The sequence below is a fragment of the Ursus arctos genome, unplaced genomic scaffold (genome assembly GCF_023065955.2).
Source record: "Ursus arctos isolate Adak ecotype North America unplaced genomic scaffold, UrsArc2.0 scaffold_20, whole genome shotgun sequence".
Taxonomy (NCBI): Eukaryota; Metazoa; Chordata; class Mammalia; order Carnivora; family Ursidae; genus Ursus; species Ursus arctos.
Window position 1 is genome coordinate 20323680 of NW_026622875.1, and position 20194 is coordinate 20343873.

General features: G+C 34.3%; 1 protein-coding gene across 4 annotated transcripts in view; it reads right to left on the reverse strand.

Moving 5' to 3' along the window:
- U2SURP (U2 snRNP associated SURP domain containing) overlaps positions 1–20194 on the reverse strand; it is a 61717-nt gene that overhangs the window by 8768 nt on the left and 32755 nt on the right. For all 4 annotated transcript variants that reach the window (XM_026497199.4, XM_026497197.4, XM_026497198.4 and 1 more), the window contains 11 exons: positions 18918–19022; positions 17772–17838; positions 17534–17697; positions 16044–16206; positions 15306–15385; positions 14314–14401; positions 13231–13353; positions 8304–8460; positions 7450–7545; positions 6708–6774; positions 2570–2729 (listed from right to left, as the gene is read on the reverse strand). In XM_026497199.4, coding sequence (XP_026352984.1) covers positions 2570–2729; positions 6708–6774; positions 7450–7545; positions 8304–8460; positions 13231–13353; positions 14314–14401; positions 15306–15385; positions 16044–16206; positions 17534–17697; positions 17772–17838; positions 18918–19022 — 1270 coding nt within the window. The remainder of the gene's footprint in view (positions 1–2569; positions 2730–6707; positions 6775–7449; positions 7546–8303; positions 8461–13230; positions 13354–14313; positions 14402–15305; positions 15386–16043; positions 16207–17533; positions 17698–17771; positions 17839–18917; positions 19023–20194) is intronic.

Below are 20194 nucleotides of genomic sequence, written 5' to 3' on the forward strand. Positions count from 1 at the left end.
CAGCATAGGCCAGGCTCTAAACACTGTATCTGAAAGACTAAGAACTTCTTCTAGCCAACACCAGTAATACCCTATGCTGGTATGTTTTCTAAGTGCTTTGTGAAGAATGAAGAATGTCAGTATTTTATAACACAAATTCTTTGGTTTTTATTAATCCCATGCTAAAAAATGTTCAGCTATATAAGTAAACCAGTCAAAGAAAGACAAATACCATTCACTCATATGTCGAACCTAAGAAACAAAACAAATGAACAAAGGGAGGGAGAGGAAGGGGTGAAAAAGAGACAAACCAAGAAACAGACTCTTAACCATAGAGAACAAACTGACAAACTGACAGTTACCAGAGGGGAGGTGGAAGGGGGAGATGGGTGAAATAGGAGATGGGGATTAAGGAGGGCACTTGTGATGAGCACTGGGTGTTTTATGGAAGTGCTGGATCACTGTATTGTACACCTGAAACTAGCATTACACTGTGTGTTCTCTAACTGGAATTTAAATACAAACTTAAAAAGTGTTCAGCTATAGACATCTTTATGATGATATATTCGGGGAAGAGAGGAGTTTTCAAAAAGAAAAACTACAGTAATATTATAATAATTTATAACAATATAACAACATATACTATGATAATGTAATAATGACTATATATATATCCTTATTGAACTAAGGAAGGACATGTAACGTGAAAAGCATGAGAACTTAGAGGATGCCGGAGGCGGAGGTAGAAAGTACGTGCATCTTGGATCAAATTTAGGGGAAGAGGACAGGAATAAATCTCATGAGCCCTGAGTTCCAGTTCAAATTTGCCACCAGTTGTGAACCTTTATCCCACATGACTAAATCTCAGAGTGAACAATGGAGAAGAATTAGATAAGTCTAAAATGAAGCCAAGATCTAGATTTTAAAATTAGGGACTTGGTTCACAATTTAAATCTCGAAAGGGTAGTAAGTTGTGAGAGGTAGGCACTACATGAACAGGAAAACAATCACTGAGTATCTAACAATGGAGAGGCCAGATTATCAAAGAAGAGCACAGAAGTATGGAAATGTATGTATGTAGATGCATCTCTCTCTCTCTCTCTCTCTCTCTCTCACATACACGCACACAGATAGATACAGTGTGGAAATAATGTTCACAAAAACCATCCAAGTTACCAAAAAGCTAAATTATATGGTTTTCTTCTCTAATTTAAGCCAATAAGGAAACAGAACATTTAAAAACTATTCAACAGTCAGTTTTGGCATTTAAAAGGGGCAACTTCATTATCAAGAAAATGTATTTTTATTCAACTCCAGCAAGGCAAAGTTAGGTAAGCTTGGGAGGAGTTCTGAGAATTAAGAAGGGGCATGTGCAGCTTGGAAAAAATCCACAGGTGGAGTACATTCACTGATACATTTTTGCCCCTAAGAAATTTATACAGAATGTATATAAATAAATACATCCCAGGAAAAAGGAATCAACATGTTAACTCTGAAAATCTCTCCTCTCACTTATAATAGACAGTATACTAATTCTGTGTAAGGTTAAATCAAAATATTTTCCCTGTTAACGTTCTGGCTTGGTGATATCCAAGAAAGAGTTGGGCAAAAACTTGTACCAGCTCAACAGTGATTAGAGAACTGGAAACAAGGTAACTACTATGGCAGATATGATAAAGTGTAAGAGAAATAGTACTGACACATAGTAGGCATGCAAAATACTGTTATTTAAATGAACAGATAAAGATTTAAAATACACTCTTATACTTTTGAGACTGTAGGCTGACTGCTACACCAAAATTTACTGGGAATGTTTAATCTTCTTGGGGCAAGGAATGAAGAAGGTTCCCGTTACAATACCCTCACTTCTCTGATACATCTAACTAGTTTTGGTAATAAAAAAGGCATTAAAAAAGGAGAGGGGATTGAGGGAGGGAAAATTTTGTTTGAGATAGTTTGGACTCATTATCATAAGTTTTCCCCCTTCTTACTGTTATGTCCCACTTAATGTCTACTCTCCCCATCACAAAAGGATGCATACACTTAAAAATGAGCCCAGTATAATAAAATGTACACATAACTTGAATGTGCCAGAAAATCTCTCACTCTTCCTTGTTACATACTATGTGCGCTCAAATCTTATGGCCTTCATAATGCCAAACGTAATATATTCATTAGAAGAATTGGTATATTCAGAGGACATCCTCTGTGCCAGGCACTGGATTTACGATGATGAACAGAAAACAGACAGAGCCCTTTCCCCTTGTATACATCACAGCCTCGTAGGAAATACAGACATTAAACAAGCAAGCTAAGAAAACAAAAATAAAATAAAACACACACCACAATACATGTAAAATCACAAGAGAAATAAATAGGGAGAAGTAAGCAAATGCAGAAGTTTAAGAAAAGGAGAGCAGTAGAGAAGGGATGCCTGAACTAAGAGGCCTGTAGGAAGTTAGCTGGCATGAAGGTTTCCAGGCACAGAGAACACAGCACACAAAGGAATGATGCCAAGAGGGAGCCTAGGTCAGTGGAAAAGTGAAAGAAGGCCAGTGAAATATAGTTTCAACTTCATTGCAATACTAACCTCAATTTCACGAAGCTTAGCTCGTTTTTCCTCACTCATTTCAGAGTACTTAGAGAACTTGGACTCAGTCATTTCTTCTTTGATTGGATTAGAGTACAAATGATGTTCTTCTGATTTGGAACTTTGAGTATCTTCTTCATCTTCACTTTCTTCTTCTTGACTGGAAATAGGCAGAAAATATCATATGTCAAGGCAGAAAAAAAATGTTATATTTTACAGTCTGGCTTTATTTTTCACTTAGACTGTAAATAATGTTAACAAAACATAAGAGACCAATTCATCACTAAGACATTTCTAGAAAATATTTTTTTTTAAAGATTTTATTTATTTATTCGACAGAGAGAGAGACAGCCAGCGAGAGAGGGAACACAAGCAGGGGGAGTGGGAGAGGAAGAAGCAGGCTCCTAGCAGAGGAGCCTGATGTGGGGCTCGATCCCAGAATGCTGGGATCACGCCCTGAGCCAAAGGCAGACGCTTAACGACTGTGCCACCCAGGCACCCCATTTCTAGAAAATACTTTATCAAATAATACAATTTTATAAAACTCTTGTTTCTTCCACATAAAAAGTTTGAGCTCAACATAATCACTTTAAAAAATTCTATGTATGTTAATGTTATCTGTGTGCCTTTCACTCTGCAACAAACTTTCCTTGCAGCATTAAGTGAAATGAATAATCAGGCCAATGATTCCCCACATTTTCCAGTTCAGCATGAGTTTGGGAAGCTTAACATTAAAAAAGCCAAACGTATTTATCCTTTCTTCAGCAGAGGCTACACACTAGAAAATACATGAGTTTGTGTCACACAGTTAACTATGAAACAATGTAGCATGTAAAGACCTTATCTGATTAGCACATAACCCTAGGAATAAAGCAATGTATAAATTTTAAATGTTATCACATATTAGTACTCATGTCAGAATTGATTCTAAAAATTGTACTGGTTCTACGTCAGATAAGAAGAAAATGAAAAGCTAAGTGAATGCCATGGGTAAGGATACAAAGATGAAAAAAAATCTCCTTTCCCTCCAAAAGCAATACAGTGGAAACAGGCAAGCAAATATGGGCAAAGTTGGTCCTCACAGCTAGACTCGGACTGACAAAATGTACTTGAAACACAAATGAAGGGGGCCCCCCCCCAAAAAAAAAAGAAAAAAAGAAAAAGAAAGTAAGTTGTATGCTCTGGGACAGGGCTTTGGTGTGTACATATGTCAAATTTCGGCAAAACACGTCATCCACACACAAACTCAGAATGTTTATGTATATACAAACAAAATTCCTTTTATAAATGAAATTGATTGTAACATTAACATTACTGGCATAGCCTAGAAAATATGCCATTTCCCTTTAATATTTGAACCTTATTTGTTGGGATTTGGGAACTAAACACATTCTACCATAAGCAGGAGTCCTTTCGGTATATATTTAAAACTATTCATAATAATGTAAAAGTAGTTATAATCAAATTCGTTCTAAATAAAAATTATTTGAGAGACTGGTAACAGAACTCACACACTGATGAGAAAAATGTAAGCAAGGGAGATAAAAATGAAGTGTTGGCAATTCAGAATTAGAAATATGGCACTAAGAGAAGACTATGCTCCTAGCTTTGTGATTTCTTACCCAAAGGTCCTTTCCTGAACATTACTAAAATGTTTTACAAACTTCATACTCTCAGAGCCCCACAAATCATTAGTACCACATAAAGGTACAACTCCCTATAATACTTGAAGAAGAAAATAGTAAAATCAAACCATTTCTAAAGAAATTGATTCTTTTTGGAGATAAATCTTTTACTTAACACTTCTCATTAATTTGTCAGAAACTTCCTAAATGCGGTTTTTAGTTAATTTTTTTAACCACAAGAATTTCTTGTTTTATGGTGCATAAATTTTTTACAAGTGTTTCAGATGCTTTTAAATGGTTAAACTATATGCACATGTATATGTAAATACAGAGGTTTGCTGGGAGATTATTCCAGAAAGGGTCACTCAAAAAGGATGAGACACAATTAAACTGTGGTATCTATGCAATGGAAATTACTTAACCAATTCCAGCCTGTTACTTACAAATTTTCAATAATTCTTCTGCAAATTCAAATATTCCTTAATAAACATCTTTGAACACTTACCTGAATGTTTTCAACTACAGATAAATACAGAGCAGACAACTATATGGGTTGACACAGAATAATGCCCATGACACTTAAGTGAAAAACAGGGTCAGAGAATAGTATGTGCAGTATTATATAATTTATGTTTAAAATAGATACACGTTTTACGTATACAGAGAAGACCCAGACAGCATACCAAACATTAATCACATTATTTACTTTTAAAGTGGGCTACACTTGATAATATAAAATACATATTCATTTTACAATTGCTATTTTAATTTTTCAGGGCCCGAGCAGTCTGTTCTAACTGGTTTTGACTTTAGCTCTTAGTTACCAGTTCTAGGTTCAGATCTCATCATAGCTTCATCTTACTCTTTTAAAGAAATGGAAATTCAAGTCTATAAAACCATACAGAATTCATTATCAATGAAATTAAATTACTATTGGGAAGTTCTCTACAAAACAATAGTCAGGCTGTATTGTTCTTAATCACCTTTCTGCCATAAAAAATAATTACTAGTTTCAAAATGGCATTTTGGACTCAGCCACTAGAGAGCAGTAGTGAGGCATAAGAAAATTTCAAAGACCAAAAAGTTGTATATGAAAAAATATCTTTTCCTTGCTTTGTACTTTCATAAAGTTATTTTTATCTTATTGTGATTTATTTGGAGCTCTTAAGAAAAATAAAAAAATAAAAATTATATTTCCAGTGATCCAGGTCTCACTCTATAAACATGATTATTCTGTCAACACTAAAATGTAGTCACATTCCAACATTAACACAAATATCAAATTTATGCAAAAAAAAAGTTAATACTTTTAGAAACAAAACCAACTGAAGAAATATTTGAGTTCTGCAATGGCCTTTTCTACCCTTCCTTCCCTCTAAATTAAATAATTATCTCATGAATACGCAAAATTAAATAATTTTCTCAGTGATGCTACAATAGTGACAGATATTAATAATGATGTATTATAGACATTAACAAAAGGTTAAAGCACTATTTTAAAGCAAACTGGACTGTCTCAATTCCTGTACTCCTAAACAGCCCCACAGAGGTATTTCCAACAGCAAACCACATCTATATTTTGTACATACTTTGTCATAATCATTGCTGACTTGTTCTGACCATCCCAATTTCCGGAAAGACATCATTGCTGCCAAGTTTTCCTCAGCATATCAAATTGTGTTCCCACAGATGCTGATCAATCACATTTCTGAATCCATACAAAAGCCCAAATTGTGCTGGGACACAAAAAGGACTTTTTCCTATGTTCACTCTTTCCTTTGAGAACCATAAACAAAAAAAAAAATTTTTTTTTTTAAAGCAGACACCTCTGCTTTGTGTTCTTGAGGTCATCTGTTCTATTTAATAAAATCAACTTCCTCGCAATGATTTAAAAAGGTGTCAAGATCTACCTAAAAACTACCAATACAAACTTGCCAGGAGAAACTGGGAGCAGTGTTCCTATAGTCACATTCAGTGTTAATTCAAAAACAATCTTGGGGTGATTACCAAAGAGCAAAATACAAAATTATAATTTCTCTAGATGTTAAAAGAAAGCTTTCTTTTCTGCTACTTATTCTTAGTTCTTTTGAGATGTTTACATTTAAACAGAATGGCCATCAAGCAATGCTTAGCAATGTACAATTCAAATAAAAAGCAGCGTAACTCTCCCATTCACATTTTAAAAATCACTTTTTGTGGAGCTAAAATACCTGATGACAACGATTTGAAATAAATGTAGTTGACCATTCAGTAATTACCAACTGAGTACATATACACCCAGCACAGAAAAATCAACTCAGTAGCAAAGTGAAACCAGATCCATCAAGACCAGAAACCAAAAGCTCTTTATTCACTGGAAAAACAATGACAAACTAAAAATGATCCTCTCAACAAGTTTTTTAAGAGTGAAGTTTTTCCTCTTCACAATTATTTCAATCAAGCATACCTCTTAATGAAAAAGGGAGTGTATATGCAATAAGAAACTAAGTATGTTTGAAACTTAAGATTCTTACTTTTGATTTTCTTCTTCTTCTGATTCTTCATGCTGGTCAAATAACTCCCATTTAGAAGTTGTTACAGCTGAGTGGAAGGAAAAAAAGGATGTGATTCCACAAGGTAAATTAGTATTTTTGCAGTAGCACAGAAGCCCAGCTTTAGAATTGAAAGTTCTTATTACAGAAGTTACCTACAATCATCTATTCTTTAAATAGCCGTTTCTATGTGCTAAATTTCTTTCCTCACACCTATGCTATAATTTTATTTAAATTCATGAGGTGACAAATAACATTACCATTCTTATTTCTGTGCTAGATGGTTAAAAGTTATTTCATTAGAACCTACAAATATTAACAATTACAGATTATACACACTAAGGACACATGTCCAGGTAAGTACGAAAGCAGGTCTAAACTGCATCTAATAATTAGTTAAGCATTATGGGAAGATCAAAGCCTGGTTTCTCTGAAAGTGACCTCTAAATAGATTCCCAAATAGGTGTACCTTCCCATCTACATTTTCTACTGAAAATGTCTTAACCTGAAAGGTTTTAGTGATTTCTCCGATTACTCTCAAAGCATCCAAACTGAAAGATGTAAGAAAATTATAACAGCAACTATAATGAAAACTTAGCCACTAGATGTAAAATACAGTTAACTCTGGGTCTTAAGGTTGAAACACCATGAAATACAAAAACACACAAACTAATGATAAGTACTCAATTTTTTAAAGCTTAATATTTACTGTACTTTTACTCACCCTGTGCTTCCAATTCAGATTCATCTACAGCTTCCCATTTTGATGGGGCAACTTTAAATATGGGCTCATTCTTCTTTGAGTCCTCGGTTGCATCCACTATTGAGGAAAGATAAGCCATTAACCCCGACTACTAGGGGATGACTTAAGTAGTTCATGGGTATCCACTATATTATTAAAAAGTAAAATAAAATAAGGCCACACATGGACTAATAATGCTAGTGTCAAAAATTATGACTAATCCAATTCTCTGTGCCTGAGGTCCAATTTTTAAACATATACGTCAATGCAGAATATACAAGTTATTATGATTTCAAGCACATGGAAAAGTTGCGGCAGTAAAAAAATTTTTATTATCTCTACGTAATTACTGTTTTTATTTATTATCTCTACGTAATTACTACACAATTCTTATACTATTCAATCTTTTCATGTAATTCAAATGTACTAAAGACTGTGTACACTTCCTGTTTCCAAAAATGATTTTAGGCATCTAGGAAAAGTGAACCCATAAACTATAAATAAAAAGAGAACTGACGAAATGAGGAATCTGGGATTATGAATAAAATTGAGCACAAGATCTTGCCTACAAGTTTTCCTGACAATCAAGACAAAAAGAGAAACTTACTAATACTATACGAGGCTGCCTACCCCAACAGAGAAATGTGACCAGAAAGAAAACCTTTTTCTTGGCAGAGTCAAATACTGGGTATTTGAATTTTGAAAAGTCAGAAATACACGACAGAAAAAAATTAAAGACTGACACCTTAAACTTTTTCCGTATCAGCATGTGTGGAAATTAAAGAGTTTTGGAATCCAACTTATTATTAGATCATCAGTTTGAAATCTGAACTTACAAGGCACTCCATCAAGATCATCATCAAGACTCTTTATAGGGACCCCATCAAGATCATCAATGGGAGTAGCATCAATAGGAATCCCATCCACATCTTCTAGAGGTGCACCATCAAGCTCTTCCTCAATGGGGGCACCATCGAGGTCATCTGGTACATCCTATGGAAACATACATACCGTTGTAACATTTTCCTTTGCTTACTAGTCATATTGCCACAGGATTAATTTGCAATCCAGTTACAAACCAACCAGCTGGATACCCACATTCCCAGGTAAAATGTTGAGGACATAACTAGGATATAATCTATCCTCCTCCTGTCTGACAAAGAAGCAGTCATTCTTTCATTATTTATGAAATATCTACCAAGTGTTTACTGAAGCCAGGTACCATGTAAGGCACTGAGCATACAATGATGAGAAAAAATTAGTTTGTTCCCTTGGTCGCTCCTGTAATAGGGCTTACCAGAATTTTTTTTGGTGGGGAACGCAGACAATTATATAATCACAATATAGAAAGAACTGCAACTATGTTGACTGCTACAACAAAGAGGTATATTATACTATTCAAGTATGATAAGTAGGTTTCACCTAAAGAGGTCTGAGAAGGCTCAATGCCGTTGCTTAAACTGACATCTGAAGGATCTCAGGTAAACAGGAGATGTTTCAGAGACAGGGAGAAATGAATATTTAAAAAGGTCTATGGTAGAAAGAAATGTGTATTTAAGAAACTGAAATGAAGACCATGTGCTTGGAACAGGAGGGCCAATTAGGAGGATCTTGTAGGAGTGAAAGTGAAACTATAATTGGATTAGGGTGGTAGAAATGAATATAAAGGATTCACGAAACACTGATGAGGTGAAAAGCAACAGAATCGCGATGAACAGAATTTGCTACCATTGTGGTGCATCTCTTCATGTACGTATTTACTTATATAGCTACTTTAATAAAATTAAATCATGCTATATATATTGCTCTATTACTTACTTTTTTCTAATACATTATGTATCTTTCATGTCATCAAATAAAACACCAGTCATAAGAAATCAAAAAATACATGGAGACAAATGAAAATGGAAAAAAAAAAAAAAACCCAACAAAACAGTCCAAAAATTTTGGGACATAGCAAAAGCAGTTCTAAGAGGGACATTTCCATCAATACAGGCCTACCTCAAGAAACAAAAAAATCTCAAACTATCAAACCTTACATGTAAAGGAACTAGAAAAAGAACAAAGCCCAAAGCCAGTAGAAGGAATACTAAAGATGAGCAGAAATAAACAAAATAGAAACTAAAAAAAACAAAAAACAAAAGAAAACAATAAAAAAAATCAACTAAACCAAGTGCTGGTTCTTTGAAAAGATAAACAAAATTGATAAACTTTTCACCAGACTCATCTAGAAAAAAAGAGAGGATTCAAATAAATAAAATCAAAAATGAAGGAGAAGAAACAACAACCAACACCACAGAAATACAACGGATTATAAGAGGACACTATGAAAAATCATATGCCAACAAACTTGACAACACAGAAATGGGGAACTTCCTAGATACATACAATCTTCCAAAACCGGAATCAGCAATCAAAAACCTCCAAACAAAGTTCAGGACCAGATGGCTTTTCAGGTGAATTCTATCAAACATTTATTTGTTTATTTTTAGAGGGGGGGACAGGCAGAGGGAGAGGGAGAGAGATAATCCTAAGCAGGCTCCACACTGGGGAGGCTCCACGCGCCTGCTCCACGATGCAGGGCTCAATCTCACAACTCTGAGATCATGACCTGAACAGAAATCAAGAGTCGGACGCTTAACTGACTAAGCCACCAGGTGCCCCTCTATCAAACATTTAAAGAAGAGTTATTACCTATTCATTCATCTCAAACTATTTCAAAAAATAGAAAAGGAAGAAAAACTTTCAAATTCATTCTACAAGACCAACATTATTCTGATACCAAAATCAAAGACACTAAAAAAGAAGGGCACTATAGCCAAAATCCTTGATAAACACAGGGGTAAAAATCCTCGATAAAATATTAGCAAACCAAATCCACCAATACATTAAAACAATCTTTCACCACAATCAAGTGGGATTTATTCCTACGATGCCAGGGTGGTTCAATATTAGTCAATGGGATACATCACATTAAAAAGAGAATGGACAAAAACCATATGATTATCTCTGTAGGGGCAGAAAACGCATCAGACAAATACAATATTCATTCATAATAAAAACTCTCAACAAAGTGGATTTAGAAGGAACATGCCTTAATAAAGGCCATATATGAAAACCCACAGCTAACATCATACTCAATGGTGAAAAACTGAAGGCTTTTCTCTAAAATCGGAATAAGACAAGGATGTCCACTCTCAACACTTTTATTCAACGTAGCAGTGGAAGTTCTAGCCACAGCAATGAGGTAAGAAAAAAAAATAAAAGGCATCCGAATTGGTAGGGAGAAATAAAACTGTCGTTATTTGTAGATGACACCATTCTACACATAGAAAACCCCAAAGATTCCACTAGAAAAATTAGAACAAATGAATGCAGCAAAGTTGCAGGATACAAAATCAATATACAGAAATCTGTTGCATTTCTATACACTAATAATGAAGTAATCAAAAGAGAAATTAAGAAAACAATCCCATTTACAATGGCACCATAGAGAACAAAAGACCTCAGATTAAATTTAACCAAGGACGTGAAAGACATATTCTGAAATCTATAAAACACTGATGAAAAAAACTAAAGATGACAGAAACCAATTAAAAGATATTCCATGCTCACGGACTGAAAGAATATTGTTAAAATGTCCATACTACCGAAAGCAATCTACAGATTCAATGCAATCTCCATCAAAATACCAACAGCATTTTTCACAGAACTAGAATAATCCTAAAATTTGTATGGAACTACAAAAGATCTCAAATAGCCAAAGCAAGGTAAGAACAAGGTGGAGGTACCACAATCTCAGATTTCAAGACATACAAAGCTATAGTCATCAAAACAAGATAGTACTGGGGTGCCTGGGTGGCTCAGTCAGTTAAGTGTCTGACTCTTGGTTTTGGTTCAGGTTCCAATCTGGGGGTGGTGGGACCGAGCCTGGCATCAGGCCCCACGCTCAGCAGGGAGTCTGCTTGTCCAAGACTCTCCTTCTGCTCCTTCCCCTGCTTGTGCTCTCTGCTAAAATAAATAAATAAAATCTTAAAAAAAAACCAAAACACCCAAGATGGTACTGGCACAAAAATAGACGCATAGATCAAAAGAACAGGATAAATACCCAGAAATAAACCCACACCTATGTGGTCAATTAATTTACGACAAAAGAGGCAAGAACATATAAAGAGGAAAAGACAAGTCTCTTCAATAAATAATGCTGAGAAAACTGAACAGCTACATACAACGAAACAAAACTGAACCAATTTTTTACACCACACACAAAAGTCAACTCAAAATGGATTAAAGACCTAAATGTAAGACCTGAAACCATAAAACTGCATCAAAACATAGGTGGTAATCTCTTGGGCACCGGCCTTAGCAACAATTTATGGATATGTCTCCCCAGGCAAGGGAAACAAAAGTGAAAATCAACTACTGGGACACTACCAAAATAAAAAGCTTTTGCACAGAAAAGGAGAAACCACCAACAAAACAAAGAGGCAAGCTACCAAAGGGAGATGATGTTTGCAATAAGGGGTTAATATCCAAAATACATTAAAAACATACAACTCAACACCAAAATAAAACAAATAATCCAATAAACAAATGGGCAAAGAACCTGACAAACATTTTTTCAAAAGATGACACAGAGATTGCCAAGACACATGAAAGAAGGCTCAAAATCACTAATCATCAGGAAGATGCAAATCAAAAAACCACAAGGAGCTGTATCACCTCACACCAGTCAGAATGGCTAGGATCAAAAGATAAGAAATAAGAAGTTTTGGCGAGGATGTGGAGAAAAGGGAACCATCGTGTACTGTTTTTTGGTGAGAATGTAAACTGGTGCAACTACTGTGGAAAACAGTATGGAGATTCCTCAAGAAATTAAAAATAGAAGTATCGTATGACCCAGTAATTCCACTGGTGGATATTTACTCAGAGAAAACAAAAACACTAATTTGAAAAAATACACACACCCCTATTTTTATTTCAGCATTATTTACAATAGTCAAGATATGAAGATAACCCAAGTGTCTACTGACAGATGAACTGGTAAGATGTGATGTATACACACACACAAATGTTAGTCATCAAAAAGAATGGATTCTTGCCATTTATGACAAAAGAGATGGACCTAGAGGGTATTAAGCTAAGTGAAATATATCAGAGAAAGATAATAAAATCTCATTTATATATGGAATCTAAAAACCAAAACAAACAGACCAAAAAATAAAAACAAAAAACAAAAAAAAACAGACTCTTAAACACAGAGAACTGGTGGTTGCCAGAAGGGAGCAAAATAGGTGAGGGGGATTAAGATGCACAAACATCCAGTTATAAAGTAAATAAGTCACAGAGATTAGAAATATAGCATAAGGAACAAAGTCAATAATACTGTCATAACATTGTCTGGTAACTACACTTATCATGGTGACCATCAAGTAATGTACAGAATTGCTGAATCACTATGCTATACACCTGAAACTAATATAACAATGTATGTCAACTATATTTCAATAATTAAAAAAAAATACAGGGATTGGGGGAAACGCAGTCATCCAGTTTTCACATAAGGACACAAAACAGAATTCCTATTATACATCATTTCATCTCCTGGGCTCCCAACAATTCCAGCAACAAAAACCCCCAAGTTAGTGGTCAACAGTAGGTATTTTTCAAAGAAATGTTACTCACATTCGTAACATACCACACCCCCACAGCATCCCCAGAAATAAATTCTAAAATAATCACACAAAGACACTGAGTGCCTACCTCTGTTTCCTTTTCTTCAATAATATTTACAAGTCCTAAGAAAATATTTTGTAGTTTGATCAAAAATGGTTCGGGATAAATTGCCCAATCCTCCCATGCTCTGAAGCAGGTCATTACCCGTTGCTAAATAAATAGGAAAAAGACAACAAATGATTATTTAAGGCAATACGTTTCAAACTTCATTTCATGAGAATGGCCATCACAATTTGCTGAATTTTCCTTTACGCCAACATCCTTGATAGAAAATAACTACCATCATATTTTTAAAAAATCAATGTCACCTTCTAACTAAAAGGGAATGAAATAAGAAATAAATATAATGAAAAAGAAACAGTAACTTTACGTTTAGCTCTTGACTACCTAAAATCAATGTCCCATACCACTGGTTGTACACACAGGCCACATTCTGGGAATAATAGAAATTTATGAAAATTGGTATTAAGGTAGTTTTGACCCAAATTCCTTTATGGTCCAATGAAGTACTTTCCTGATTCTGGCTAATACTACTTCTCCTTCCCATTACTAAACTTTTCTATAAGGTCTGATTTATGGTCAAAATTAAGATCAAAAAAATTTTAACTGGAGTTGTTTAAATTCCCAGGCTAAAAATTCCCTTAATAGAAGTCTTCTCCCATGAAAATGGTATCTATTTATTCCATTATATGCAAGGTATTTTATTTGGGTTTTCTTAACATTGGTCCACAGCTAAGAGGTTATAAAAAGTAACTGAATATAAACATGAATAACTAAAATTATGTTCCTACTCTAGCCAAATTATATATACCATTATAAAACAAGTGATGTTCTGAATGTTTTTTGTGAAAAGACTAATATTTAGAACATTTAAATGAAACACTTCAAACTAAAACAAACATCCAACAAAGTAACACTACATAATATATTTCAAACTTACAGGCATTTTTGATACTGAAGATAAAATGGCAGTAAATTTTAAAGCAGTAATTTCTGAAAGATGCATGTTATGTCTTATACTTGTCCTATGCACTTTTCTAGCCCTCCAATGTGCTTGCCAGCCCCTACCCTCTGTTTCACACTAGGGAAAAAATAAAACAATAAACATACCTTAAAGTTTTCAGACTGTAAATGGCCTTGAATTGTACGATAAGTAGCATTGAGGTCTGAAAATATCTGACATAACTTTGTTTCAAAACTGAAATTCAAGCAATACATATTAACAATAGAATTTATTTAAAAACCCCTATCTACTTCAGCATGCTAGCCAATGAAAACCCCACCTGAACTTAAAAAAAAACAAACCTTATAAATAAAGTAATTCTTTAAAAATCAAGAACTAGGTATCTAAACTCTTAAAACTATAACTAAACTCCTTATTCTGAGTTATTCTCTCGCAAAGAATTAGTTCCCTCGATTAACAAGAAATTTTACATTTAGGATACTTTATGCTACTTAAACTGACCTCTTTGTTTTATAATGGGAAAAGTGACGTGGACAAGGTAAAAAAACCAAAAACCAAAAACCAAAACCCTAATAACAGAGCTAAGATTAGGACCCACATCTCCAAATTTCATTTCAGAGTCAGCTCCTAGAGAAAAGTTTCCCTGATTCATAAAATAAACACCAAAAATGAACTCTGAGGAAGAATTATATATTAATTATAAGAGAGCAACATAACTTCCTATTGCCTAGGAAAATAATCACAGTGAACTACAACCAATACAATGATGATCAAAAGAGAACACAGATTCTATAAACAGTAAATGTTCTGTCTTTGGTCTCTTCCTTTATGCTTGCCACTATTTCTATTGTTTCAGTTTACTTACTACACAAGTGGCTAAATATGCAATAAAAATAAAGTTATTTTTTAACTCTTAATTTGTTCTAGTATAATTTATCAAAAAGCTGATAAGAAAACTAAACATTTAGCTTAAAGTGGTTTAATGAATGCAAACCAATTTTTTAGAAAATTCTACAAACTACGAAGAAATACAAATTATTTATTACTGAAACTATTAATTAACAAATAATCCTCTTTTCTGAATTCCTTACCCTTAATGTTTTATTTCAGGGATATCAGCTTACACCATTATACTTACAATTTTCTATAATATGAAGCATTGGCAACTTTGGCTGAAGAGTTATACAAAACATCAGAAACCAAATATAATCTGGCAATCTAGAATACCAAAAGATAACATAAAAGTGATTAAAGATAAAAACCAGCAGCAAATAATATATCTAGAAAAAATTTCATATTGAAATTTTTTGCAATCAGTGGCATACAGCTAATGTTTGGCTACAACAATAACAGCTAATTAGAAGAGTTATAAGAAATTCAGGGGCGCCTGGGTGGCACAGCGGTTAAGCGTCTGCCTTCGGCTCAGGGCGTGATCCCGGCATTGTGGGATCGAGCCCCACATCAGGCTCCTCTGCTATGAGCCTGTTTCTTCCTCTCCCACTCCCTCTGCTTGTGTTCCCTCTCTCGCTGGCTGTCTCTATCTCTGTCAAATAAATAAATAAAAAATCTTTAAAAAAAAAAAAAAAAAAGAAGAAGAAGAGTTATAAGAAATTCAACATTACCCAAGTCACTACTTTGGCAGGGATAAAATATGTAACTCATTTACGTTTCAACCTGTTGATAACCTGTGTATTGATTAACATAACAAGTTTCCCCAGACAGGAGGAAAGTAAGACTGCATGGGAAAGATCTCTTCAGTCAAGTTCTTCATGCAAAAACAAAACAAACAAAAAAACACCAATTTCAATAAAAAAGAAGTCAACTATAATTCCTTTTACTTAATTAAATGTTCCATAAAGAGAAATCATTCCCATACCTTTTTGGGGAGGGGTGTCTTTAAGATGGACAGTGACTCAGTAATGCAATCCACTATTTCTTCAGCAGCTTCAGCATTATTAAGACAGAAAACCATTGCATCTCCAATATCATTTTTCCTTGGAGTTAACCCCCGCAGGATTTCTTCTAACTTGTCCCTCTGTCTGAATACAAATGTTTTTAACTTATAAATATTTATACATACAAATTTCAAATGCCATTATAGTTTCTGCTCACAAACTGATTTCTTTAAAACCAACTCGGATAAAATTCTGAAGACTAAATCGTGTTAAATCTGATTTAAGTCCCCCAAATATATTACATTTCTTTGAAGAGCTTACATGGGAGAAGAATATTTTCTCGTGAATAAAGGATCTCAGTGACTTTTAGCTTACAAATAAAGTAAATTTTAAATTATGGGCATTTTTTTTAAGAGTGTTTGAGTGTCCCAGTACCATCATCCCATTACAGTGAGGGGATAAAAAAAAAAAAAGCCTTCATGTTTTTCACTCTCTTTTGAAGGAAGTCAGTTACTTTAGCACTTCTGCATCAGACAGAAACAGGCTAAAGCAGGTGGTGGCAAACTTTGTGAGAATCAGAGAGTAAATATTTTAGGCTTTGCAAGTCATACCATCTACCGTCTCTCTCATAGTTACTTGACTCCACTGCTATTAACACCAAAGCAGCCACAGACAACATATGGGGGGGGGGAGCATGATTGTGTCCCAATAAAACTTTGTTTACAAAAACAGGAGGCAGCCAGATTTAGCCTGTAGGCTGAGTCTGCAGACCTGGACAAAAGTAATGATGAAAATACATCTGCAGAAGCAAATACGCTTCAAATATATATAGCTCTCCATTAGCAAATGCTCTCACAAACAATGCATCAATGCAACTAGTATATAAGATTTAGACTATTCAGTGGAGTATATAAACCTATATGCCATAATCTTTTAGCTAATTTTTCCCATTGAGGTATACAGAACTTCCTCTTAATAGTTATATTTGTTTCTGCTTCTTAAACCAGACTAACTTCACTGTACTCATACTGACTGAGCACTAAAAAATATGTTTTCATGGTGGCCACACATTGCAACTCTTGTGGAAAGACTCCGCATAATCAACCATGTAACTTCACAAAGCTCTACAGTAATTTTTTCCTCTTTAATGTTGCATTCAGAGAGGCTAGAATTCTAAGGGTCCCAAGGTAATTTCTGTAAGAGTCACAAGTATTCCACTGCTAGAGAATCACTGCTTAAGAGATTATCACTATTTTTTACCAGTAGGAAGAGAGAGAGGTCAATAGGACACATAATTACACTCGCTGAGATGTTTAAAATTACCAAATACATGAGAAATGTATTTTAAACATTCACAAGTAAAAGAAAAAACATTTTATTTTAGGGTTAACATCTTAGTAATATCATTAATTAAAGCGATTATTAAAGCAACTTTTCTGAATATGTAACAGGAAAAGAAAAAAATTCTTACTCTTCCTTAAGTGCTCCCTTTTTACTAGGCTCCTCTACAAAAGCTTCTGTTTCTTGCTCTTCTGACATCCCATGCAGGTATGGATTTAACGGTGGTGGCCTCCAAAAAGATCCATTTTTGAACATACGAAAATCTTCTGTCCGCCACTTAGTCGGAGAATCTCCCTAATAAATGTCCAGAATGTTATTAGGTGAAATACTTCAGGGTCAAAATTAACAAAGTAATTGATTCCACTTGCCTGCAGAATAGAATAAAGCTTCCACCTATAGTAAACATGGGCTGGTGTCTGGTTTTCAAATAAGAACCTAAAACAAAAAAATAAATATATTCCTTAACAAAGAAGTGTCTTCACGTAAATATAAACAAATGAGAAATACTATTTGCCTATTTCATTTGAAATAAAACCAAAAGCAAAGATCCCTGAAGAAAAACCCCCACCCACTGCCTTCTGCCATCTATCCCCTTCCTCACCCTAGCCCTCACACTGCCTTTGTGACTGACATTAGTACTCAGAAGGTATGCAACCTTACTGAGTCTTACAATCGATTTTATTGAATGCTTATATGTCAGATATATCTGGCAATGGATTTTTCCAAGACAGAAATTTCAAAAGCAGTGGTTTTTAAATGACTTAGAAGTGTTAAATGAATGTCTTAGATACTGTTATCTGTTCAGAAGATAAGCAATATTCTATGAAGCTCTACTGTTCTACTATGAAGGACTCTTTCATCGAAAAACATGAAGAGTAGTATTTTCCTCCTAGAGACTGCTAAAAACAATGTTATTTAATTAACTTAAATCAAAATCAGATAGAAAACTGACCCAGGTACATCTAGTCTAATTACTAAAGCTACCTTCTCACCCCATTGCAAAAATAACCCCGTACTTGTAGAACTTTATTCTTGGAAATATTTTTAGCTCCAAAAAATAAGTAAAAAGTATTTTTTAAATGCACACCTGAGGATAAAAAAAAAATGTGGTATATACATGCAATGGACTATTACTCAGCTTTAAAAGGTAAGGAAATTCTTACACATGCTTCAACATGGACGAACCCTGAAGACACTATGCTAAATGAAATAAGCGAGTCTCAAAGTACTGAATGATTCGATTCCACTTATATGAGTTGACTAGAGTAAACAAATTCAAAGAGACAGAAAGTAGAATGGTGGCTACCAGAGGCTGGAGGACCCAGGGAATGGGGAATTATTGTTTAAGGGGTACAATTTCAGTTATGGGAGATGAGAAAATTTCTGGAGATAGACAATGGTAGTGGTTTGCTCAAAAATGTGAATGCACTTGATGCCATTCAACTATACATGTTAAAATGGCAAAACAGTACATTTTCTATTATATGTATATTTTACATAATGTAAATGCACACCTGAACATAGGATTGTTGATTTCTCTGTTCATAATCATAGCTTCAAACATTGGCCCTTCACGTACAACAAACTCTATCATTCGATGTATCAGGGCGAGCAAATTCCTACAACAACAACACAGTTAAAGAAAATGGATTCAGACCTACCACTATATAAAACTATACTTGACCTAAGTTACTATAATTGTGCAGAAAAAGATTATTCTGCTGACTAATACAAAATTTTATACCAAAAAAATAACCTGGAGCATATGTTAATGCCTTGTGCATTAAGAGGGAGTGGGACAATGGGGATAGGGGAGTGGGAAGGGAAGGAAAGACAAAGGGAGGGTGGGAAACCACAACACAGCTTCATAGCAATAAAGATTTTTTTCTAAATGCCACTTAATTTTTATTTTCCAAATGCAAAACATTACATTATGAATCACAACTAATTGGAAAGCTGCAAATATATAAAATGAGTAAACTCAGAGCTTACATGTTATCATAGCCATCTAAAAACTTACACACTATCTGTTTTAAAAGAAAATATGCCTAAACCAAGCACCTTTGTGGTGGCACTGAAATGTTATTTACATGACTATATAAAAAATGCAAAACTATTTAACAAGTGTTAAGGCCTGATTTAATAAAAAATCCATCCAACTCTTGTGCTTTTCTGGTACACATATAGCAGATGGAGTTTTTATTGAATCTGACCTTTAATGAGGCAACATCCCTTTGGATCACACTTCAAACTGGTTCACACAACTCATGACATGTATAATTCTGCCTGCGTATTATGACTCAATGAAGCAATTATATTGCCAAAGCCTTAAATGGAGTCCTCTTTCCAAAATATTCCAAAATACGGGACATGGTGAGATGCCTCTCCCATTTTTCATAACATTTACTTTCCAATATTTAAGACAAGAAGAAACGTGTAACTTTTTAGCACAGTCATATTATTGGTTGGGCTCATAGAAAATCTTTATTTTTAAAATCTAGGTCCTAAAATCATGTGATTTAAACATTATTTTAGACATTAATTACAGCATCAAGCAAAATGACTCAGCTTATTATAAGCTGCTTTTGATTTCTCACTTCACCAGTCCCCCAGCATACAGAGTAGGCAAATAGAAATTGGGGAAAGCAAAAGGATATTGGCTCTTGGTACAAGGCACACACTAAATTACACCTTTAGCATTCCCAGCTCAAATTAAGTTCATGTAATTGCTGGAATATAAATAAATATATAGTTATAGAATAAGACAGATTTTTTTGGCTCTATAATGCCC